Source organism: Pteropus medius, unplaced genomic scaffold, assembly GCF_902729225.1.
Source record: "Pteropus medius unplaced genomic scaffold, Ma_sr-lr_union100, whole genome shotgun sequence".
NCBI classification, from domain to species: Eukaryota; Metazoa; Chordata; class Mammalia; order Chiroptera; family Pteropodidae; genus Pteropus; species Pteropus medius.
In genome coordinates, this window is record NW_024354502.1 from 17332657 (window position 1) to 17351176 (window position 18520).

General features: G+C 33.1%; 1 protein-coding gene across 3 annotated transcripts in view; it reads right to left on the reverse strand.

Moving 5' to 3' along the window:
* ZFPM2 (zinc finger protein, FOG family member 2) overlaps window positions 1-18520 on the reverse strand; it is a 424511-nt gene that overhangs the window by 318636 nt on the left and 87355 nt on the right. For 2 of the 3 annotated variants that reach the window (XM_039853945.1, XM_039853947.1), the window contains exon 2: window positions 9729-9884. The exons of the other annotated variant lie outside the window; for it this stretch is intronic. In XM_039853945.1, the coding sequence (XP_039709879.1) occupies window positions 9729-9884 (156 nt within the window). The remainder of the gene's footprint in view (window positions 1-9728; window positions 9885-18520) is intronic. 3 annotated transcript variants of the gene reach the window in all.

Here is an 18520-nt window from a genome sequence, read left to right on the forward strand (position 1 = left end):
AGAGACCTTCCCTTCTCACTGTCAGAAACATATAATCACAGCCTACTGTCTGTGCAATTCTACTTTCCATCTCCGCTATGTGCTTAAGACTTGGTAAGATACAGCCACTGTCAAGTTTCAGAACAGTTCCTTGTCGAATCTTTCTGCTTCTCCAGATCTTTGATACAGAACCTGTTAGAATGTATTGCTTACTTTTCCAGTTCCTGTGTTTATCTCACTTCCACTCGTACCATCTGCTCTACTGCATTTCCTTCAGAAAAGTGAAAAGTTTTCACAGTGCCCAGAGCGTTCCCTGCAAACAATGCCCTATTCCCCTCTTCCTTCCTTCCTTTCTCTGCTTTTTATTTGGTCTTATTTTGTGTTAAGGTCAAACTGTTTTAAAGAGTTCATTTTGCAAACATTTCTACAGGGCTGAAGCTCCTACCCGAAGAGTTTTGATGGATATGTAAACATTCTTGCCATTTATTACTGGCTTCTGCCCAAATACACACACATTTTGGTTTCTCCCCACACTTCTGAATTACCTAATTACCTGAAAACAACTTCACAGGAAACAAGCAGTAAAAAATCATGGCTTGTTTCATGCTACCAAACCAGGATAACATAATCATCTAGTCAATATAATGACTTTCAAGAGCTTTCAGTATGTCCCTCTCACTGTATCAAAATGCCAGCTCTACTTATTGCAAACTGGTTAATACTGACACAGTCTTTAAAAACATAGCAATATGATGGAAATATTTTAAGCGCCCCCTAATTCACTTACTTTAACCTTTTCTTATTTCTTGTTTTTAAATATGCCCTTATTCTTGGCTGAGACATCATATTTAATAGTGTTTAATTAGAGAATGCCAGGTTAAAAATACCTTGAAAAGTGAGTTTTATATACTTCATATGTCCAGGCTTCTTCAGATGTGTTCATCTCCTTCCACAAGGATTATATAATGATAGACATCAGAAAATGAAATTAGTTCTTTACTTTTATAAGTACAACTAAGTGAGTTTTAATTCAGTATTAACCTTTAGTAGTTCTGTGACTTTGTCTAAGTTACTAAGCCTCTGAAAGTCACATCTACCCCGCAGGACAGTAAGTTGATTAGAGATGATACACATACAGCAAGATGTCTGACTTTCAGGAGCAGTCAGCAAATGAAAGTTGTTATTATCATTATTATAATTATTATAATTGGTACATAGTTTCAGTGTTAATCTCTGGAATCTCGAACTAAAAAAAAGAAGCCGAAACAGCAATCTGCATTTGTTATCAGTATTTACTTCATTGGTATCACACATTCAGTTATTTTTACTTGACCTTTTAAGAACAACAAAAAAGTGACTGGCTATATTACTATAATTAAATTCAGCATCCCACAGATTTCCACATTTCCCTTTACACATTCTAGGCCTACCAGAGATAAAGATTATCCCATCAGGTAAAGAAGGGGCAAACTCTTTAACACTGCCCATTGCTTCTCGAATAATAATCAAAATATTGTGAAAAATTTTACATAATAACAGGAAAATATGAATTTTATATAAGATTAAAAGCTTTGAAAATCTTGATTTAAAACTAAAAATTGCTAGTGCAGAACCAATAAAATGTTTTTACATCATTTATGATGTTTAAGGATAAAAAGTAGAGGAGACAAGGCTACTTCTAAGATATCAGTTTCTCTAAAACAATAACATTTTATCTCAAATCACAATGTGAGCAGCAGTCAAATTCAAGGTTGTTAACTATGTTAATTTCATATGATTAAAACAAATTAGCTTCCCAGGCTTTCCTAAATCTATTCGTACTTTTAGTTTTCTTTTAAATAGAAATATAAATTAAGATTTAATAGTAGATGTAAATAACTGGCAAACATTATTGTAGATCTGCATGATTTCTATATATATATATTTCTAATTTGAGCAAATAAAATTAAAATGACCATATTTTTAATTTAAAATTTCTATTTACGTCATCACAACTTGATAAAACTACTTTCTTCATTTAACTTCAAACATTACTGAGAAAATGTAGCAAGAAAAGGGCTTACAAATAAGTAGTTCCCCTTTATAATACTCAGTTAATGATTAACTAATTCAATACCTAGATGAAAAGTGAAAAATTCACTCAGTAATGCAGATATCTCCTAATATACAGGTGCTAAGATTTGTATACATAAAATAACAGATTAAATAAATTCTTACTCTTCTCCTGATTTCAATATTGTAGGGAAAATAACAAACCTCATTAAATTTTACAAGTCAAAAAATGTTCTTATGCTTGCAAAAACCTTAACTATAAAACCAAAAAGGCAATTTTTTAAATGGTAAAACTTTTATATTAATGTCTAATTTTTATTATTAACAGCAACGAAGCTGATATAAAATAAAAATTTAACTAAAACTTAGGCAAATACCTCTCGACATCTTATATGTCAGATGCAGAATGAAAAAGACTTTATTACAATATGAAATTGTTTCATAAATTATAAAATAATCATATAATTATATATTTTATCAAATTTGAATGTTCAAAAAATATCTAGCAGATTGTAAGTGGAGATCTATTGATGATCGGCTCACAGGAAAAAAATGAATTTACATGATCATATGCAAAAAAGTGGTATGTATTATCATATATGATTCATATAGATGATATGAGTCATTTCAACACTGCGTAAAATCAATCATTTCAGTTTTGTTGAAATTGTTATGATGATATATCTGAGATCAGAGATGAAGGAGACAGACCAACCTTGATCTGACCTTTACATATAAATAAGTCATGAATAAAATTTGTACACCTTCTGGTTCCATCAAAACCAAGAAAATGCTGACTCCCCTGTAAGAATAAATTGCCTTCGAATGCTCCCTCATTTTTTCCAAGAGTTGTGGTTTCAGAAAAAAATCAACCTGATCCCAAAAAAAAACTACATTTTAGGGAGTTGAAGATGGCCATAAAAGAGTGATACTACATGTCACAAGGTTTTTAGGTTTTTTTTTTCAATCTCATGAGATGAAAATATAAGACACTATTATGCTCTATTTCTATTTTCTAAAACGAATTACTTTTCACTTTGCATTTTGCTGGATGACTTATGTTAAGAAAAATTTAAATAAAAGTTTTACAAAAGAAGTCCTGGATCCAGGAAAACAGAGAGTTTGCCAAGGAACAATAACATCATGGGGAGGGACGAGGAGGTGGCGGAGAAGGGAAGGCAGGTCTGTGCCAAGCAAAGCTGGGGGCTGTTCAATCAGCTCTATCAGGGCTCCATCAGTGTCTCCACTCCAGCCAAATCCAGAAAAAACAAGGAGTCAAAGATTCAGGTCAATAAGCTTATAGGCGATTTGCACAAACAGCTCCTCCAGCAAGGTAAAAAACAAAGTCATATTGGTTTTTCTTTTTTATTCCTTCCCTTTGAACTCCCTGGTCCAAACACACTCTGGAAATGTCAATGTTATATGCAAGAATTTTAAAAGCTCAGCTTCTTAATCCTGTTAAGAAAAAAGGAACAAAGTTGCCTGTAAAGAAGCTCCTTCCTCACTGAACTCAAAGTGATCAGAGCAGAGCCATCTTTCACAGATTCTGATTCCAGCTGCCCAAGCAGCAGAGGAGGCAAAGACGTATCATTAAAGGAATAAGAGGAGGAAAGAACCCACATTGATGGAAAGGTGTGTATGAAAGATAGGTAAACATATCCTCTGAACTGAAAAAATAATAATAAAATGAAAAGAAGAAAATAGGAAATAGCATGAATGTTTGACACTGGATCAAATGAAGAACAAGTAGTTACTACTCCTACAACTAAATCTGCAAAAAAGCCATGTTTTTCTTCTTATTATTCTCAGTGTTAAGGATCTAGATAATAATTTTCTTGCTTTACCTTAACATGGGAAGGGGGCAGGACACATGCCAATAATCTAGACTAAGTTTTGTTACAGTCCAACAAGAAATATAGCTTTTGCTCAGTTATTTCTTAATTTTTAAACAAAGCTAAAATATTGACTGAAAGGAAGGAAGGGGATGGGGGAGAGGGACATTTCATTACATCTGGCAACCTATTGGCAGAATAGTTAAGCACAATGATGAAACTGATTCTGATCCTCATGCCTCCTACTCTTTCTCTTTTGGATTCAAAGATGTGAAAAGATACAGAAAACACATCACCAACTCTGGTATTGTGGAAGGGAGCAAAGTGACTCATATCATTCTCAAACACCCCCAACTGCTCCTCCGGAAGCCACATTAATGAGCTACAGATGGAGTCTCATCAAGCCCTTGGCTAAAGGGATGATTCTGATTGGGGTTATCTGTATCTCCTGACAGCTTCCCCAGTTTGCTGGCGTCCATGTCCTGCTTTAACCTTTAGTTTCTGCAGCTTTTGTTTTTTCTAGGTATATACAGCCTGTGACATGACCATGCCTCTTCCCCCAGTTATACCTCAACTCTCCTCTGTGGCTCTCCCAAATCTTCCACAGTGGTGGGAATCCAACAGATTCCTAGTGCAAAAAGTTCCACAGGTATGAGGACACCTGTCCTGCTCCCCAGCTCTCTGCTGTCCTCTTCTGGCTTCCTGCAACACTAGCCTCATAGGTACAGCTGGCTTGACTCAACACTGGAGTACCTTTCCTCAGGTCTCTGCTCAAAGTTCACCTGCCCCATCACTTTTTATAAAATAGCCTGCGTTCGTGCATACGCATACACATACACACATGAACAAAACACTGTTTTGTTTTTCTTCATTGGGCTCAACCTCACCCATCATATTACACAATGTGAGTTTAATCATTTATTCTCTCTCCCTCCTCCTGAGAGTGGAGATTGACTTTTCTAGAAGAGGGTCTAGCATATAGCAAGTATTTAATATACGGGTTGAGTTGTACTGAATTTGAGCTATTGAACAGAACTGGAAGCTTCTGCCAACCTAATTAAATATCTGTTTATGTTTGCTTTGGGTTTGGTATTAATTACTTCTGGGGATAGAGCTAAATCCAAGTCTGAGTAACTCAGGTTTTATTCTATTTTCCTTAATATGCTTCGCATTTTCTATTTTAAAGCTTAAAGAGAAATATAACCTTTATGTTCTGCATACTATCTATGTCAAATCTTTTGAATGTGCTAAGAAAATCCACTGTCGCACTGTTTATTTTATGGATCTCCATTAGGCCCTCTTTTTTCAACCCTAACATTTCCACATTGAAGGGCTCTAATATTAGTTTATCTCTCTAGATTAAGCCCTGCACCCAGTGATTTTTCTGGCATCCTTCATACCTAGAAATTAGAAGTAAAAAATTTGCTTTTCTTCCAAAATCAACTTTGATGGTATCATTTTCCCTTTCAGCCTTTGTTTAGAGATGTCATCAGAGAATAGTTTGTAAGGATCCTTGGTAACTCTCCTAGATAATCATTATTGATAATCCGAAGTTCACTGACATGCAGTTTCCTTAGAGGGTTTTTTGTTGTTGTTGTTGTTTTGTTTTTTTGTTTCGCTTTGTTTTGTTTTTAATAGCATTACATTCTACCAGCCTACAGTGATATTGACCTGACACTTTTCTTCCTGTTCACATCTCCTGTGGCATTCTTCTGCAAAGTATCCCAAGAAATGTTTATTCACTTTAGTCATTAATAAACGTGAATATTTCAGTGAGGAAACTCTCTTCTAAACAATTAATAGTAGACCAGTTTTAGAACTATTCCATGTTAACTCCACCATGAAGCTTACTGTCTCTGAGTTAATCTAAGAATAGCTAATAAATGAAAAAGTTCCCACCTGCCAGCAGTGACATGACTAAAAGCTCCTCATGTTTTCTAGACCATCTATATTTTAATTTATATTAGTTTGCTTAGTTCTAAACATGTGTGGATGTACTTCTATGTTTACTATATAAACCAGAAGGAAGGCAGAAAAAAAAATCACTGAAGCAAATAATCCAGTACCACAGGAAATGTGTAGCACTTATGGACCCAGCCTTGATGTCTTCGTCATCTGTAAATTCAAGGAAATAATTCTTGCTTGTTTCCTTCCTCTCAGAGATACTGTGAGGCAAGATGCCAAAAGATCTAAACTCACTGAACAAAAGAGGATGGTGCAAATTAAAAGTATTATTTTATATTCTGATAAGATTCTTAAAATCTAAGGGTATCAAAGCAAGTTTGAAATGGTATTTTTAAATAAATGTTGTTCATTTCATTCATTTCAAAGATGAAAAGTAGAAACATAAAATATGCAACGAACCCAAAGTAGAGGTGACACAGGAAACTTCAATAGAATTGTCAGGTTCAAATTTTAGGCTTGTGACTAAGGGTTTACTAAAGGTGATCTTTTCCACATTTAATTGTGAATCTTTACACTTTAGAGTCATATGATTAAGAATTCTACACATTTAAAGGTGACGATGTTCTGATCAACATTTTTGGATATTTCTGTGGAATATTACATTATGAGAGTGATGTGGGTCATACTTAATCACATCTTTTATGATGAGCAGCAACTTTACTAATATTAATAAATACTTTGAGACTTGTAAAAAATAGTCTACCCTTTTACAACAAGAAAATAGATAACATCCATGTGAAACTGAGGGAAATACTCCAATAAGTAGAGTCATTCTAAACATGAACATATCCTGTATAACGTAGAAGCTCGATTTCAAAAGGAAGTAGGAACTTTAACCTATAATAAGTTATGTCTCAACAGGAGTACTTTATTTTCTTTTAAATAGGAAAGTTACAATAACATATGATTGCTTTCATACAAAACAGCTGCTACAATATAAATGAAGATATATTGCAACTATATGTGTAGCATCCATACTCTTTCTAGACAATGAGTTAAAATACTTTGTTTGGAAAACTTAAGATATTTTAGCCATGTTTTTGTGATCTGAGTTTTTAAACTACTATCATTTCTTTAATACGAAAAAAAAAATTGATGTTCAAAAATGATATCCCTAGAACCCATAAAGCAACTAAGTCACTGCTAAATTTTGATTATGGTTAGATTTTTAAATGAAGAAACTCCAAATAAACCAATTCATTTTCCTACACACACACACACACACACACACAGAGACAAGTTTTAAGCTGTCATAAATGATTTTGAATATGTGCAAAAAGTTTCATCAATGATGCCAAGTTAAAAATATTTTTCTTAAAAACAGTTCTTACATGCTTTTTAAATCATATTGGCATCATTAACCATTTAAATCCTTATATTCTTTTAACGCCTAATCTATCTTCTTCCCTGCAACTGGCAAGAAAACATAATTATATGTCACTGAGACTAATGTGTGAATATCTACAGAAAGATTAGTTTCTAATTTTCCAGAGAGAAAATTTTGTCTTCCTATTGTAGCTAATCAACTTAAGTGAAAAATGGATGGAATCCCTTGTATGACCCCAAAGGGATGCAATATGCATCAGAGAATTATCTCTTTTTTTCACACCAGTTCCTACTAACTTCAGTGGGCATCCCCTGGTCTCGCATTCTATGGGAGAGTAAAATAATGAAATTATTTTCCTATTTCATAAGGCAACAGCAGCTTGAAATAGTAATAGCAGTACTTATCCTAAAAAATAGTATGTGAAAATAATTCTTATTCCCACCTATCATCACTTTCTAGTTACAAACTAAACATTAGAAAATTATTTTATAATATAAAATGTCTCGATTATATATTATATATTACTTAATATATTGTCTATATTATATATTAAATATTTATATATATTTGATATATTTTTCAAATTTTCAACTGTTCATCAGTTAATAATAATATCCACTAAACAATGTTATTAATAATTATAATTCAAAAACAATTTTTAGTACCTTAAAGATTGTCATTTTTAATGTGTTGAGACCATAATTACGTAATCGTGTAAACAACTGCCATAAGTTTATTTTCTTCCAAGAAACTACTAACTTAAAGCTTGGAATTCTATATTCCTTCATTAAACGTAGGCCTCAACCAATGATCATCTCCAAATGCAAAATATATCTAATAACACCTATCATTAATATGTTCCTGGATTAATCAAATTGACAAGAAATGTCTGAATCCATACACAAACTCTTTTAAGGACAAGAGCAAGAAGAATAAAATGGGGCTTTCTCACCCCTGATCCTTGACTTTATTCCAAACCCACAATATAAGGTAGGTGCTCCTCAATGCACTAAAGGAGCACACTTCCTGATAAAGAATGAAAATGGGATGGTTTCAAACAGATTTAAAAACTCTCCATCTCCAGCCAGCTCTTGTATGTATTGGTGTGGCTATATATCATAAAGAAATAGTTTTAACATCCAGAACAACTAAGGAAAATATTTATTTGGCCTGAAATCTGACTCAATACTAACAAAGAAGGTCTATTTTGTCTGCACCAATCTCATTTTCAACCAGTCTCAGATGTGGAGACAAGGACCAGGTTATGAAGTCATCTTGAGGTCTTCAGGAGTTAAAGGTCAAAGAGGTTTTCTGAACTTACATGTGTCCAGGTGTGATGCTATCATCCCATCGCCATAGTTTTAGTGCATTGGGTTCTACTGACAACAGGGATGGAAACTGGCTGACTTCTTTGGTTTCTAATACCAGCAACAGGAGAAAGTCATCTTGGAATTTTAACAATATGTATCATATGTACATTTGAGTACTGAGACCTGTGTGTTATTAGCAGTTTCTTTTGTGTGTGAAACTACATCAACATCCTTGATTTTAGACTGTCCAGTCTGGTCAACAAATTGACATAAACTCATAAAAAAATCACTACAATTTCTCTGTCTGCCTAAAAAATACACAGATCTGAATAAAAATGGTGCAAACACAGAGATTCAGAGACAGACACACCCTCTCAGTCACCTTCTCTGGGAAAATGTCATGGCAAAGGGAGCTGTTCTAAAACAAGGAAGTGATCCAAACACTTGTGAAACCATACCTGGGTGCAGGAGGCAAGAGAAGACTCCCTCATTTGTAGAGACAAAACAATCAAATGAAAATTAAAAATAAAAAAGAACCATGAGAAACCTTAAACTCACTTTCGAAAAAAAAGCAAGCGAATGAGTGTGTGCATGCTCAGTGAGGACCTAATTGCTGGCAGGGGCCACTGGCTCCAAGTCAAGGCTGGAAATAAGATGAGACATACTGTCTCAAGTTCTTTCGTTCTAATGTTAATTTGTCAAAAGAGTACTTAAAATGGAGGAAGAGTGTGTATTTTCTTATTTGACAATATCTAAAAAAGCACCACCCTCTGTGTTGAATGTCAAACACCTAAGGCATTCAGTCCTCAAAAGGAGTGAGCCAGGACCCTGGGCAGGGACCCTGCCCCATTCACTCACTGCTTATACTCCATGCCTCGTTCAGTGCCTTACGAACAACTGACATTCAATAAATATTTGTTGAAAAAATAAATAACTTATAAACATTAAATATTATAGTTAATCAATCAAGACAAAATGTTCATAACTGGTCCATCGACATGAAAATGTTTCACAGTTAATTGGCCAATCAACAGGAAGCTATTTGTTTAAATATACAATAGGACTTATTAAATTGGAATTACTTCTTTTATTCTTAGAAATATTTTACGTTTAAAAATTCCTGAACATATTTTCAGGCTGTTGAACTATGTATTAGCAATTCGAGCACATTTCTTCCTTTATATCAGTGCGTTTTTTAAACATTACAAACTCATCTGAGTAAATGGACTCATTCACGTATTGCAACCAACCATTAATGATTACCTTTGTTACAAAAGTATTCCACTTCTTCACAGCTCAGATTTTCAGGCCCAAATTCTGTGGAAAAGCTTTCCTCCAACGAGAAGTCCCCCTTTGAAATGATGTCCGTTCCCTCCGATGGACACTCTTCTTCCTCTTCAATGGCATCTTCTAGTGGCCCTTGAAAAAGAATCAGGGACACTGTACCAAAAACATCCAAAGAAGATGGTACATCAAATCCTGAAAGAGCATCTTTTGGATTAAGGTCGTGAGGAAAACGTATTCTATGAAGAGACCAAATGGTACTGCCAGGGGTACTCGCGCAAGATAATGCCACATTCACATTGACAAGTAACACTGACCCACGTTGAGAAGCGGAAGGAAACCAGTGCCTGAAGTTACACAGAAAGCCACCTCCACCTCCAGGCCTGCCCCACTCCCCAACTCCAAGCCCAAAGCTGATTTTTTTTTTTTTTATTCTCCCCGAAGAGCAAAACTGTGCACTTCATGTTCATTTGTTAGAATTAACTACCTGGTAAAGAGTACAAGTCTCTTTTACACCATTGTACAATTTTACCTAAGATTTCAATAAAGATTTAAAGTAATTCAATGCGTTTTAATTGAACTGAGATTTTAATAAAGTCTATACTTTTAAAAATCCATCCTAAAGAGTGGATTCCAAGAAAAGATTTCATTATATGTGTTTGAGGCTTGAAGAAAAATTACACATTTCTCCCCCTGATGAAAGCATAACCCTATTCATAATTAATTGAATTTTTCCTGAAACGAAAAGTAGTTTTCTAATGAAAAAATGTAATTTGTATTTATGTGATACTTTTTCAGTATAAAAATACAACTTCCTTAGAGTGAATGAGAGTGAGGTGCACTGGGTTAAATGGCCTATTTTACTGAAAGGGAAGGGGGAGGGCTGCAGTCATTCTGGCGGACCGGAAGAGGACGGCATGGGAATGCCACACGGCTGGCGGTCAACTTCTGACTGCCCTGAAGAATCAAAGTCTCTGACGCCTTTTACTAAGCAGAAGCCTGCATTTGCTCCTAAAGAAGCAATGTGGCATCTTATCCAAAGAATACAATTATGGTAATTTGCACTAATTGTCACCCATGTCAGCATTCTCATCAGACAGGCGACATACTTAAAAGGCTTAGGCGGTCTCTGTCTTTTACTTCTTAGCAATGTGCTCGGAAAATTTCAAGACCAAAGGACAAATCTTGTATATAATTTAAATAGTGCATATATTATAATTTTTATATATGTGTAAGCAAACAGAGATAGGTGCATACAGCAGTGTACATCTGATGTTTTCTCAAAAGAAAGTTTCCAAACGGCTGAATCCGTGACACTTTTTCACGGACAGAATTAGTTGCATGGATTTAATTAATGGACATCCAAGCAAAAAATTTCTTATGGACTTTCTTTGTCCTTTTTAAATTTATATTTTTCCTTTGTTTCTTCAAAATAACAAATATTAAGGAAGAAAGGATGTCCTAATTCTAGATACTCTAGTAAAGTGTTTTCTTGTACTCAAGGTGAAAGCTTTAAAAAAATGGACTTTTGTACAAACCACATTCAAAAGTTATGGATCTGATGTTAGTTTTTATTTCTTATTCATTCTTTTGAGCTTAAAACTATAGTCTTTTATCTTTTAAAACAAATGTCAAGTAGCAAGATAGGCAAGATATAAAAGTAAAAATGTAAAATATTATAATCATTAAACATTTATCTGATAATTCTAATTATTAATTCTGAGTCTAATGAGTAATAGAATATTTTCCATCTCTTTTTTCAAAATAATTATAACAATTTTGGTTAAAAGAAGACATGTAAAGCTGTCTCATTTGTGTTTCATGTAGGATTTGCAAAGCACTTTCTTATGTAATCTTTAAAATAACCCAGCAAGGTAGGTATGGGAATTATTCTTATTTTTATTTTATAGATCTAACAAGCAAAGCTCACAAGGTTAATTAACCAGAATAAGTTACAAGCTAATAAGTAAAATGTTGAAGTAAAAACTCAAAAATTTTAAAGTACATCTTATTAATATGCCATACTATTATGCAAAGCATTCTTTGGTAGTTATGAACATATTCCTTCATAAATAAAACTATAAAATATAGATAACTCATAAACACAAAAATCTTCAGAAATGATTAATTAATATTAACCATTTATTCATAGATGCTTAAAGATATAGTCCTTAAAAATTGAGAATTCTCTTGCTGTTCTTCGTAATGAGAATATATACTACAAAAATTAGACACCTCCCAAAAAATCAGAAAGATCATCTTGTAGACTTTACCAAAACTAAAATGATCAATTATTAATATTTAATTATTTATATTCTTCATATCCATACAAAGTCAATCTGTAAAGAAATGGCCCTAATATTAGTTATAACAGAAATGATAACATATACTTCTTTTGGAATATATACTCAAGTTTTGCTGACAAAAAAAGGTGTCTAACTGTAAAATAAATATTTTTAATAGTTCATATATTTTAGTGAATTCCTTTTTTATTTCTGGATGCTCTTCAATTATAAAAGTCTATATTATAAAGAGAAGGAATGCATATTATAAGAATAAAATTAATACTAATAAAAACGCTTTCTTTTTAAAAAATGAAATTCTGAGCATGTATACTACCATTCTTAGAAGGATTTTTTATTAAAGATAATATGAAACTGAACAATTATTTAAAATACTCAATGACTTAAATCGGCTCCCACAGTATATCAAATTCAAATTTAATAGTTTTATTAAAAAATGAAAAAAGCTCATGTGAAAATTTAAAAGGGAACAAAACCACAAAGCATTGATCTATGCTTAATAAGCCTCTAACCAAGCCATCCACATTATACATATCTAAAACTTTTATTTATCAAAAATTAGGATAAAATCTTAATTGATAATATAGTATTCTATATTCCCAGGGACTGTTTTATTCTGTGCTGCTTATCCATTTGCAAGTCCAAGCATACAATTTCAAAAGAAGCACTTATTTTCAAAAACAAACTACAAAAATCAAAATGAAAGGTGAAAAATTCTTTTGAGCTAACTGTTCAAAATACACGAGATCTCAACGTCAATATTTAGAACAAACCACGGGATGGTTACTGAATGGCCAACTTGTATTTCTCCCAAAGCAAGCATCAGATTTATATATGAAATTACTAATGTTCCTTTAGCCATCAAATCAGTCTCTAGAAAAAAAAAAGATTCTCTTAAAATGAATAGTATTTATGGTTTAAGATCAGGTCTCATTCTACTCTCTATACTGCATGTTTCTTTTATAGGAAAACCTTACAGATAATCCATGGCCATAAACTAACATTTTAAAAATGTAAGAGACACTTGAAGCACAAGTACAATTAATAGCACCAATGAAGGGGGGAATGAAGGAAACTTCTGTGTATGGATTAGTGGGCACAGAAGTCCACTTCAGAAAAATCACCACACATAATTTGACACAAATAATAATATCTACTCAGAAAAGGCTCACGACTGAGTTCCATGTGCCCTCATGGAGAAAATTACTTGTGATTGAGGACACTTGGCAGGCAAGTTAAGGAAATCTGAATTTCAGCTCTTCAACTGCCTCTGATTTACAGATATTCAAACACACTAGCCAGAATTAATGGTCTTAATGTTTATAAATATAAATATTTTCCTCATTTTAAAATGCTAAAACTTAGCTGTACAGCCGAAAAGCTATGAATACGACAGTGATATATGCTGGGCCCATAAAGCTGTTAATCAGTTCTCAGAATGAGTATGTATCCTTTCATATTTTATACTGGATGAATAATAGATATTATTGGGACATTCTGGTGCGTGCAAAGGAATGTTTCCATTTTCAAAAAAGGAGACAACTGGGTTCCCTGGAACCATCTAAATTGACCATAGCTGCCTTCACCCTCCAGCAATAAAGCTGAAGCAAAAGGGTTATGCAGATTGACAACACTGGACAACGCTGATGGCCGTCCAGGGTATGGGGTAGCTTTTCATTTAGCCAGTATCAACAACTATCCTGTAAAAGCTGAGCCCAAGTGTGAGAGAGTTTTTCATGTGATGGTTGTTTCAGTGATCTGGAGTTGAACAAAGGACAAATGGGAAGTTAGAGATTAAGCAATCCTAATGTATAGATTGGTAGCATGATAATTGCAAAAAATAAAAATTTTAAAAATGGATTTGTGTGGTTAAGAAGCAGTTTGAGGAGTACTTACTTCCCAGATAAATGAATTTATGAGAAAAATCAGTGCTACAATTTCAAGTGTTTAAAGAAGTCCTTGACACCCATCCCTAGTCACTCACTGGAGTAAGAGCTAGACGGTGACAAAGAAAACTTCAGGGAAAAAATATAAAAGATATATAAGAATTCAGAAGGAAGGGTACTGAAGTAAGCAATACAATGAGGAAATGCAAGAAACGAAAAGGACAAACAAGTATTTAATCAAAAATATGTGTCTTTCAATCTATGTTGTCTTAATAAATAACTTCCTCCCCAGGTAACTTACAATAAACTCAACCCACCCTCACCTAAATATCAGATTATCTTTGTTCATATAAATTCAAAGCACTTCAAAATGAGGCATCCAAAAAAGAAATTAAATTCTACAGAAATTAATATACAGTGTCAAGTATGAAGAAAGGAAAAAAATGTCAAATTCTATGGTTCCGATGCAATATCCCCCAAAAGGGGTCCTTTCTCTTGAGTACTCATAGGCATTAATTTATTATAAATATTTTGTTTAGGTTTTACATGCCTTTTAATTAAAACAAAACACTTTGTCATAATGCCACTATAGAGAGTATTCAATCTCCTCTCCGTGCATTAATATTCTAAGCATTCTAGTGGCTGCACAAGACTAGCCACCTAGCAAAATGAGACTGTTTCAGAATTCTGGGCAGCCTTGATTGCAACTGACAGGTAGGAAAAAGTCACATTAAAATATTATCATTCCCAATAATTACAACAATCTATCACAGCGTGCTCAGAAATTCTGCGAGGTGAATTTCCCCCCCAAACACACAAATATTTCCAAACCTTCTTATTCTGGTGCTTCTTAATCTGTGCCATTTCAAGTCATTTTTACATCAGATTGTATTATTAAAATTAATACTTCCATCACAAACTTTATATCACTTTACTCACACACAGAACAAAGAATATATATCAATAGAATAAATTTCTCAAAATCTTAATGAATTAATGAAAATGAAAATGGTGGCATTGTCCCCAAGTTACCAGCTCCTGTTCTGTGCTCCTTTAAAGTCTTTTGCAAAAGGTCTACTCAGACAAAGGAATTAGGAGGCATGTAAAACCTTCTACTACATACAAAACAACAGAGATCTCCAAGTCTGACAATTAAGCGTATACCATGCTTTAATTATTACTAACAATTGAGCCACATTTATCATGGGATGCTACCTTTCAGAAGGTAAATATGATAAAATAAACTAGGGATAGACAAATTCTGGTTCACATTTCACATGTAATACACAAATACGACAAAACTCTATACAGGTATGCTAGGTAGATAGGTAAAAGAAATTAAAATAGAACTTTCTATTCTAAACTTATGTTACATTTTTCTATATGTGGTAGAAATGAGGCACTGAACTGACATTTAAATTGGGTGTCTTGTTACGTAATACTCTGTATTCTAGCCTCATATTTCTTTGTTAATTTTGGATGGCGTTCATAAAATACAAAATATAAAGCCCTTCTAATAGGAAAGATTTTTAGTTTCATACTTTTTGTTCAAATAGAAATGGAAAATAAAAACTCAACTCTAAATTAAAAAAGCAGAAATCCACAAAAAGGAGCCCCTTCCCATCTCATTATGGAGCAGGAACATTTCTATTTTTAGAGTACTAATATCTTTTAACTAATTTCATCTGGGGCATATTTTGTGGCTCTCAGTAGTTATTCTCTTAGAGTTCTCAGCCGCTACATTCAGACTTCTTTATGAATCATCATTACCCTGTAGGCACACCTCAAAATGCTTCTCACTTGGCTCCTATTCTATTTGTCTCATGCATATCCCACAGAGCCATTTAATGAGAAGGGGCAAGGAAGAAGGATGCTCTTTGGACAGTGCAAATCCATACTAACTCATGTAATTGAGCTTAACAGCAAGAAAAAAAAAAAACACCCTTATTTCCGTAGTCTAAAAAAACAGTATTTTAAACAAGCAAGTTCTTCCTGCAGTCACTCACTTTTAACAATAGTTGCATCAGGGGATCTGGTAGGAAAGAAACATTTTTATTAATTTTTCTCTTATCTGCCAGAAGAATGTTGATTTTTTTTTTCATTTGCGTTTGTTGCCTGCAGGTAGTAGACCAGAGAAGCATATAGTAGAAATTCTACTTTTTGATTAATTTCTTTCCATGTGTTATGTTATTTCTTATATATAATTGATTTTGGGCTTTGCTCATAGCTGTACATCTTTTTTATATCTGTACCAACTGCTGTCCTTCAATCTAGAAAGTTGAAGGAAATTACCTGAATTTTGTTAAGTTTATTAAAAATGAGATCTGTGAATACTTAAATTGAGTTTTGAAATGTTAATGTAAAAAAGATATTAGAGAATTTTTAATGGAGGTCTGAATTTGACCATACTCCATTGTAAAATGAAGGGAAGGGGGTGAGGTTTTATTCAAATTGTTTCTTTAGGGGGAAAAATGAACTCTTTGATTTTATTAAAATAGAGAAATATTCTTTGCTACAAGGTTTTTGGCCATTTTTATATAGATGGCAGTAATAACACTTCTTATATATAAATGTGAAAACATTTTAAATTCGTTAAATGTTTTTTTTTCCCCCTGAAACGCTTTGCTTAGGAAACCTTCAAATTAAATGAATAATGCTAATAAGAAAATAACGATTTTGCTTAGAACATACACAAACCTAGCAAACAGCAACTAATCTTACACAGCAGATTAAACACTGATATCACAGGGAAAATAAAGTCAATTGAGGAAATACAGACAAATTTGAACTAGAATCTCTAATGACTAATTTACTCTGAGAAAGTATCTCAGGCATTGAAAAAATTCAGTTCATTAGTAAATGACTTGTGCATAGATCCCAAAAGTTAGTGACAGAGATGACACTGAAATTCGAATATTTTAAAATCAGGGTCTCAGTCCAGAGCCCCCATAAAGCTAGTCTTGGTTTGCTGAAGATGGTAACCCTATCATGAAGAAATATGAAAGTATATTCATTACTAATACTATATATTTTAAATGATGATGATGTATTTCAATAATAAAATGCTATCTATTTGCTGGTAATAAGTACAAAAGATGCAAGGTTTGTATGTTATTTTGTTCTCTTTATGAGACTTTCATGTATTCATTTATTCATCCATTCACTTTCTTATTCATTTAATCAGTATTTATTGAGTGTGAAGAACCTGGCAGGCATTCTGTTAGGTACCAGAATAATAGCAGTGTACGAGATGTACACCCCACCCCAATCGAAGTGGATACTCTAGCTAAGGAGACAAACGTGATGCATACTAGGCATGACTTTTTTTTTTTTTTTTAAATACTCCATTTTAACATGGGGAGGTCAGAAAAGGCTTATTCTAGTTTTTTTGCATCTTTATTATTTCCTCTGTTATAATTCCATTTTACCTACATTTGTAACTGGAAGCAGCAAGTACAGTATCTTGCAATTAGCCATGACATTTAATACTTACTCCAATGAGAATTTTTCAGTTGACTTTAACTGTAATAAAGTGGAAGACCAAATCAAGGAGGGATTATACTGGGACATTTTTTTTTTAAGTGTAGACATATAGCTTTAAATTATTAGTATTTGTATTGTTGGAGAAAGTTTATTCCATGCAACGGTGTGAAACTCATGGCCCTTTCCTGGTTATTTGAAGCTGGCACCATTTACCCTCGGCCTGCCAGAAGATCATTCAGGGATGTGGAATTACGCGAGCAGCATTCTCCTTCTCCCAAGTGAATACTGCTGTCACAACCAAAACATCAGGTGTTACCCAGAATATGATTACAGTACATTAGATTTTTAAAGGCACTATGAGTAAGAAAGGAAAGGATTTGAACCTATCCATGGAACTTCTTAAAAATGATATGTGGCTAAGAAATATTTATTAAGTAAATTAGTCAAAGCTTATAACGTTATAGACTTACACCAGAAAAAACTTTTTGTTTACAAATTTAAAAGCACTATCAAAATATAACTAGTATTTTTATCTAACCAAACTGAATTCTGTGAATTAGTTGATAATATCCTACAGAGTTATATAACAAAGTTAAATTAGTATAAGTAAAAAGGATGTGATTTGTAGAATTATTTTATCTGAGTAGAGATATATAAAAACAGAAAAACAAAAAATATGTAGATGTAGCCTTTAGACTCTAGAATAAATACAAATTTCTTTTTCCAGAGCAAATCAAAATGTATTTGTTGTTTTTTAAAAAGTCAACAACAATAACAAAAGCACTAGCCAAACAATGACTACTAGGCAAAGGACTCTGATGACTAACTTTCTAATACAATTTCATAAGGCAAAGATAAATCAAGCACGGTCCTTAAAAAAATCAGTATAGATTTCTTTGTCTCATATATAATATATTTGTCTCATATGAAAACAATCATTATATATACAGCTACATGAAGGAAAATTATCGATTTACTGCAAAGATTTTGGGGAAAAATTTAGAGGAAAAAATCAACAAAAATATTTGCATCATGCTTTCATCACTCTATATAAACTTTCTTTTCCTTCTTAACTCACCCTCATCTCGTCAACTAGATC